Genomic DNA, 7,706 nt, shown 5'->3' with positions numbered 1-7,706 from the left:
TCCTGCCTCACTCATAGCTATAGAAAAGCTGTAATGAGGCCTGAGGATGTTTGTTGGTGGGGTGCTTGCCCGCATGCACAGAAACCTGGGTTCAGTCTCCAGGGCCACACAAATGTGCACACATGTACTCCCTAGCACCAGAAAGCTGGAAGATCAGAGGCTCAAGGCTGTCTTCAATATTGAGTTTGAGACCAGCTGGGCTACACGCGACTCTGGGAAGCAAAGGGTAGGGGCTTGGTGTCTGACAAATATGGCTGTATGCTACATGTTTTTCTGAACCAAACACAATTTTTTCAGTTTCATCATCTTTTATTGGATACAGAACCATAAATTCTCTGATGCCCATGAGTCCTTTTAAATACATATGCTCAATACATTCGGCAAAGGGCATCTGGGTGACATGGAGCAAAGTGCTGGGATGGCAATGCCTGGGTGGGGCAGATAAGTGGGGCCAGGGAAGGCCCCCTGGGGGCTGGAGGTACAGGCACCACTTTAGAAACAAAAGTAAAACCAAAAGCTGCTCTCAGCCCCTCTGCCTAGTGTGCTGGGGGCAGGATGCAGCCTGGCTGTGCAGGGAAGGCAGTGCCCTCTAAGCCCAGCCAACTGCACCAGCTGCAAGGCAAGCCTGATCCACCTCAGGCCTCCGAGACCCCTGCCAGGGATGAGCAGAGGCTGGGGTTCCAGGCCAAGCCTCCTCAGGGGCTAGCCTCATGGTGGGGTGCCTGCTTGATTGTCGGGCAGTCTTGGACTAAGGTCCCAAAGAGTTGAGGAAAGCCTCATGTTCTGCTCTTCACCCAACCTTCAGCCTTGTCCCTGGGCAAGGACTACAACTGAGCTCACTTGTCCAGGAGTAAATATACACACTACATAGTAATATATACAGAGATGCTGGCCTGAGCCAAGGCTGGATGAGAAAGTGTGGCCACCGAGGGTAGAAAGACTGCCAGGTCATTAGGGGCTGACAGGCTGGGGTAGATCCCATCAGTGGTTATCTCCTCTGGGCACTGGGCCATATCCCACTCAGTCACACTTCTTCCAAGTTCACCAGAAGCTATGTCTTTGGCACCAATTGTCACTCTGGGAAGTTTTCATTCAACTTAGCGCCTTACAGAGACTGGGGTTGACAGCTCACTGCCTGTGTTCTGAAACATTCTACATAAGGGCCGGGGATAGCAAAGACTCAAAGGCAAAGGATGGATCCAGGCCTTGGGAATGAGGCCTCTATTGTCATAGGGTTAAAAAAAAAAAAAAAAAAAACAGAACAAACCACCCGATCTCAGGGTGCTTTCTCTTGATGGTTAGAAAGCTGGGGTTCTGGATAGGAGTGCATATATTTTTGCCATACTGTGGGGAAAAGCAGCCTACGTAAGCATGAAGTACTCAGGCCAAACATGCTATATTTCACAGGTGCTAGAGCCAGGCTGTGTGGAAGGGGGTGGGATTGGAAGAGATGCCAGATGGCTGCCACCCATGAGTCCTTTCCATAGACCCTGTGCTTCTGGAGCAGGGCATGCCCTCACATGTTTTTTTGTATCTTAAGTATAAGACAAAGGGCTCCCTTTGGGGTGCCTGAAGATGGGATAAGGTGCTTCTCAGGAAGCCAGATGCCCCATCCCCAACTCTGGCTCTTGACTGCTAAAGATGGAAACAAGCATAGCACCCAGAAGCAGGGTTGGTCGCCAGGGGGCGAAGCAAAGGAACCACAAGTGAGGGGCAGAGCTGCTGGCTCTCCAGGCATGCCTGAGAACTAAGATGCCCAAGACTCAGCCAGGACACAGCGACCTGTCACTTGGGTTGGTAAAGGCTTAGGTCTACAGTTTTTACTCTCTCCACCTTTACTCAGCAAGAACGCAGGTGAGACTTCTTGGAAACAGCTTTTCCGAGAGCAGACTATGCCAACAAAAGGGGTATGTTCCCTCTCCATGGATCAGGATGTGGTGTAGATGTAGTAGAGCCTGGGACTGTCTTGACCTTGCTTCCTGCCCTGATGGCTGTGCACTGCCACCTGTTCCCCTCAACACCAGGCATCCTGGTGCCTCCCCTGCCCAGGAAGATGTCCAAATCCTGGGGTTGAGGAGTGGAAGCCCTGGGGGCAGGCTTGGCAACTACCACACCACTCTGTGCTTTATCCAGGAGGCAGGAAGGGCAGCACCTCTGGTCTTGGAGTCACAGGGAGCAGGGCTACATGGATGCGGCTGGCAAAACGACTGACCTACTGAAGGCAGCTGGGCCCCAAGGGCACCTCCACCTCCCTTCTGAGCCACTGAAGGCAAGGAAAGTTGTGCTGTTGCCTGTGACTCCTGGGGACAGGGCTGGAGAGGGGGGAGCAACTGGAGGCCGCTGTGAGAGGTAGGGGTGTAGATACCACACAGCCAAGGTTTCATGCGGGACTAGGCATGGAGTATCGAGCATGATAGCCTTGGCATTTCAGTCTTCAAAGAACGGGGACAGAACAAGCCACACAACTCATGATGACAAACTGGGACAGAGCTATGGGGTCTGGGAGCATTGAGCAGGAGGGCGTACAGCAGTGGAAGGGACTGGTAGGCGGCACCCATAGCTGGGTTCATGCTCTGGCCAGCTGTGGCCTAGCTGGAGAAAACTGAAGACGATTCCACCTTGTACAGGAGCAAAGAAAACCCTAAGATTTGGGTGAGAGGCCAGGAATTTGAAAGATCTGCCCAAGTGAGGATCGCCAAGACCCATGCCTTAGCCATTGCAAGTTCTGAGAGGAGGAACTCAGTTAGGGATGCTCGGTCTTTGGGGCTGTGGTGCTCAAACAGACTTTTGGGTATGGCGCAAGGGCCCGTGACAGCCTGCCCCAAGTATTCTATTGTAGCCTCAGCCCAGGGCTGTAAAGACTCAGGAAGATGGGCTGAGGAAATTCTTTCCTCTGCCTTGGCACCAGTATCTGGCTCCTTGGCCTCAAGCAAGCCGTTAAGTAAAGTAAGCCCCTTCTCCCCCAAGCCTCAGCACAACAGGGAGCCCAGGGTCCTTCTTGCTAAGTACAGAGACTGCTTTAAGCGTCGCTCTGGGGTGTGATAATGAGGAGTCTTTGTCTTACAGTAGTCTCCTCCAACTGGCCAGTCCTTTACCTGCTAGGGAGGTGCGGGCCTCATCCTGGGAAGTTGCGGACTTTTTTTTTTTACCCTTTTAAACTTATCCCTATGGCCCCGCCCCAATTTTCCCCTAACCTTCTGCCTGGGTTCCTAGGCTTGCCTGGATCGTCACTGGACAATGTGGACCTGGAAGAGAGACCCACTGTCTGACAGGACTGCCCTGCAGAGGGCTTGGTCAGGGAAAGGGGAGAAGAGTCCTCCTTGCCATGTCTGAGCTGCCTTAAGCCCCTTTTGGCCTGTGGCCTGACAGGCTCCTGACCAGGAGCTGGCCTCAGGAAGGAGAGACCTGCCTGAACAGCTGCGGAGCTGCTGGGTGGTGGTGACTGCAGATCCTCTTGAGTGGTGACAACCAGGTGCTGCTGTGCCAGCTGACGATGTCATGTCATGGGGGTCTCAGGGCAGCTTCTGTCCAAGCCCCTGCCCTGGGGAGGCTGTGCTCTGGGTCACCTGTCACTTTGCTGTTCCAGTTGGACAGGGTACTCAACCACTGTCTGGAACCTGGCGTAACACTAGGCCTCCAAAGGTCTAGTCCAAGCCAGGGCCCCTCCAGAGGTCCAAAGAGTGCCTTGGTGTGGGGCTGGCAGGGGCCCTGCCGCCCCTCACCCGGGTTAGCAGCCACCTTCCACTTTGACGTGCAGAATCTTCGAGAAGCCAGGCCTCCGTCGCAGGGCCTAGAGATAGAGCCCCAAGTTAGCTCTTCGTTGGTGTTGGGCAGATGGACTGCTGCCACCCCCACCGGCCCCAGCCAAAGAGTCTTTTGTGGCCTCAGAGCCCACCCCTCACCTGGAGTTTTGTCACCATGTCCTCAAACAGCTTCTGGGCCTCAGGGCTGCTGGGCTCTTTGAAGTAATCAGCAATCCCAATCTGCACCACAATGGATTTGAGGTTCCGGCAGATGCCTGGCAAAAGGCAGGTAAGGGGGATAGTGCTTGGCAAGGGCAGTGTGCTCCATGGGTTCCTCTCATGAATGAAATCAGAGCCCCACTGGGAAACATACATGGGCCAGCCACAAGAACAAGAGTGCCAGGCCTGTGCTGGTGTAGCTCATAACGGACATCTTAAGAAGGCAGGGAGGATATTCTGGAAGGACAAGTGTGTGACAGCAAGCTGCTCAGTGCCCTAACAACTTTCTGGCAGAGGAGACAGCTTGTACCATGGCCTGGGCACTTGGAAATGATTAGCTGCTGAACTGAGACTGAGTGTGGAGTCGGGTGGGTGGGAGGCAATCAAGTCTTGAAACAAGGGCTTCAAGAATTATTGGCCATGATGTCAGGGAGAGGTGCAGGGATGTCAGGAGCTGGAAGGGACCTAGAGAGCATGATGTAGGGGGCTGAGCAGTGAGTTCTGGTGGACCATTTAGGTGGACATGAGGCTGAAGGAAGGTAAATAGGAAGGCTTAGGTGGTGATAACGGTCAAAGAAATAGGTATGGTGGCCCAGGTCTGTCACCTCAGCTACTCAAGAGGCTAAGGCATGAGGATCATAAGTTTAAGGCCTGCCTGCACAGCTTAGTCAAACTGTCTCAAAATAAAAATGTAAGAAAGGCCAGGCATTGTGGCACTCGCCTTCAATCCCAGCACTGGGGATGCAGAGGCAGGTAGGGCAGGTAGGTCTACAGAGTGAGTTCCAGCATAGCCAGGACTTTGTAGAGAGACCCTGTCTCATGGGGTGGGGGAGGGGTACTGCTTAGCAGTACAGCACTTAAAGCACTGGGTTTAACCCAGTACTGGGGGGGGGGGGGGGAGAACCAAGGAACCTTCAATCAGTCTGCGTGAAGACCTCCCAGAGGCCAGTGGTCCTGAGTGGTGGTCCAAGTGAAGGCAGAGAGGAATGACCAAGTAGATGGGATGATGTGGGCAGCAGAGGAGTCAGAGTGAAGTCCTTACCCCAAGAAATGTCCCAGAGGACTTAAACATACTATGACCTCTAACCTACCATCTAGAAAGTCAAAAGATGAGATTGCAGAATTCAGAAAGCAAAGTCATGTGCTAAGGAGCAGCATTGCAACCTTTGATGCTCCCTGTCTGTCTGCTCTCTGCCTCCGCCCCAGAGGGGGGCTCACACAGGAACTATTGGCACCACACACACAACTCCTGGTGCCACTATGGGCCAGAATGGAACAATAGATATCCTGTGCATCTAAATAGTTGGCATTAAATGCTGCTGGGCCTGGAGTACCATCCTGGCCTCAGAGATGCTGAAGGAGCCAGGAAGAACACTGCTCTGTCTGCCTCAGCACTGGCACATGCTGGTTAGAGCAGTGGGAAATAGTTACACTGAAAGGTTGTAGGAGAGAGCATAACAGCCATCCCCATTTCATCAGAGTGGCTATGACTACCCCAAGGGACCCTCGAGATTGGTCTTGTTGATTTCTTTTCCTCACAGAAGAACTGCAGAGTCATCAGACAGATGCTCACCTGAGCTATCAGCCATCCCTTCCTCCCCATCCCTGCCAGATGTGTGCAGTTGTGCCCCGGCTGCACCTTGGAGGCATTAGACTCTGACTAGAGTACGGAGAGCTTCACCTATGTAGCTATAAGGGAGCTGTCATCTGTGCTGAGATAAATCTGTTGAGTGGTATGGCTACTTTGGGGTAACCCACACTCTGTATGTAACCCTCATCCGTGCTCTGTAAATACGCCATAAACTCCACAGTTAACCAAGTTGGACTTTGGTGGCACTGTTTGGTAGATCATAAGTGCCCTTTCTAGGAGGAGGAGGCAACTGTTTGCATCTCCCCAGGAAAAGTTCACTCAGTGCTGCAAAATGTCCAAGGATAGGCTATAGCCATACCCTGCTCTGTACCCCTAAACCCCCATTGCTCACTGTTAAAATGTAGCAGGGCCTTAGGGGTGACAGGGGTGGCCGTGAGCACCAGCATCTCCAATCCCTTCAGGCCTTCCCGGCAGACCTCAGCCGCCACCTCCTGGGTAATCTCTGACACATGGTCCAGTTCTAGGACCTGCAGCCGCATGCAGTTTCTTGCTAGGAGAGGAAGAAGAGAAGCCTGATGACAAACTCCCGACCCACCTGCCCAGCACTCAGTCCCTCGCCATCACCCAGGCTGCAGCCCCTAATCTGGTGGGATTTCATAGGCAGCTTCTCACCCTTGCCTGCTTCTTACCTACCCACTCCAACCCCAAGGAAAGACTCACCAAGTGATGCCAGACCCTGTACCCCACAGCCGGCACCACCTACACCCAGGGCCCGGAGGTGGGGCCAGCAGCGTCCAATCATCTGCAGGCAACGGTTGCTGAAGCGGGTGGGCTGCTGGCTGAAGAAGGAAGAGTGAAGAGTGGTCAGGGAGGCACTGCAGTCCCAAGTGTGAGCGTCCCTGGAGGTCCCTCTCCATGCCTCGGGCAAGCACCTTGCCAACAATCCAGATGTCAGACAATAGCTCATCTCTGACTCTGCCCCTCCCCTCTTACCACATCTGGCAGCTTCAGATTCTGGAGCCAACCAGAGAGAGCTGTAGACCAGAGCCCCACCTTAGAGTCTCCATTTACCCTGCACCTGGTGGCCAGATACTCATCAGACAGCAAACGAGTGTCTGTTACAGCCCAGACAGCTGAACCAGGCCCTGGAGTTCAGGGTGACAATGAGGACAGCTCCCACCCTCACAGCAGACAGTCTATGACATACAACATTTAGCAGTCTGACTTTAATCTGTCCCTGCCACTGTGCCTTGAACTTGTAGCAACCCTGCCTCAGCCTCCCAAGGGCTAAGGTTATAGACCACACCTAGCTTTTGGTACTCTTGTTTGTTTAGTTTTTTTTTTAAAGGAGTGTCTCATGCAGCCCAGGCTGAATGACCTCAAACTCATGATACAGCTGAGGATGACCTTGAACTCCTGATCCTCTTGCTTCCACCTCCCAAGGGCCGGGATGACAGGTGTGAACCACCATGTCTGGCTCAATACCCCCTTCTTAACGCTGACAATCTCCCCAACAGCTTCCTTGTACTTTCTACATGAGATACACCGATCCACATCTTTTAGCAAGGCCTTCATGATGTTTCCCCGTCTGCCTTTCTATCATTGCTGGCTTGCCTACCCGACTCACACCAAATTTCATCCCTCGACATCCATTCAGGCAATAGTATCTGTCATCTGATATGCCCAGGGTAGCAAGGACACAGAAACGGACATTCACAGAGTCTTCCTTGAGAACCAAGTCTAGTAGGGGAGCCTGAAGTAGAAATTACTACCAAATGGATGATATTAAGGTCAGGATGGGGGGCAGTGGGGACCTAGCAGGGGACCACAATGACAGACTCCATCAGGGTATTAGAGGGCTTGGGAGGAGCTGGCACATAGGGGGATCCCTGGGAGGGTAAGAGGCAGGGCAGAGAAGCCTGGGAACCTGAGGAAGTCCCAAGAAGAGCAAGGGATGATTTGCACCCTGGGTTCGCCAACAACTGATTTGTTCTTGTTTTGAGATGGGATCTTGCTAAATTGCTCACACAGGTCTTGAATTCTCAACCTGAGCTCTGGAGTAAGCGGAGATCAGGTGTGTGACAGCACACCCAGCCGGCTCTATGTATTATTTACTGACCTTCCCCGACGGGCTTATCATAGGCCAGGCTAGT

At 53.0% G+C, this 7,706-nt stretch overlaps 1 protein-coding gene across 2 annotated transcripts in view; it reads right to left on the bottom strand.

Annotated features, from left to right (window-relative positions):
- Nucleotides 1–288: 288 nt before the first annotated feature.
- Fbxo41 (F-box protein 41) overlaps nucleotides 289–7,706 on the bottom strand; it is a 33,015-nt gene continuing 25,597 nt past the window's right edge. For both annotated transcript variants that reach the window (XM_052722046.1, XM_052722045.1), the window contains 4 exons: nucleotides 6,274–6,392; nucleotides 5,945–6,103; nucleotides 3,903–4,018; nucleotides 289–3,790 (listed from right to left, as the gene is read on the bottom strand). In XM_052722046.1, the coding sequence (XP_052578006.1) occupies nucleotides 3,728–3,790; nucleotides 3,903–4,018; nucleotides 5,945–6,103; nucleotides 6,274–6,392 (457 nt within the window). In that variant the 3' untranslated portion in view covers nucleotides 289–3,727. The remainder of the gene's footprint in view (nucleotides 3,791–3,902; nucleotides 4,019–5,944; nucleotides 6,104–6,273; nucleotides 6,393–7,706) is intronic.

This window comes from Peromyscus californicus, unplaced genomic scaffold (assembly GCF_007827085.1).
Source record: "Peromyscus californicus insignis strain IS unplaced genomic scaffold, ASM782708v3 Scaffold_6__1_contigs__length_162567912, whole genome shotgun sequence".
Lineage (NCBI taxonomy): Eukaryota > Metazoa > Chordata > Mammalia > Rodentia > Cricetidae > Peromyscus > Peromyscus californicus.
This window is presented reverse-complemented; position numbering and strand designations above follow the sequence as displayed.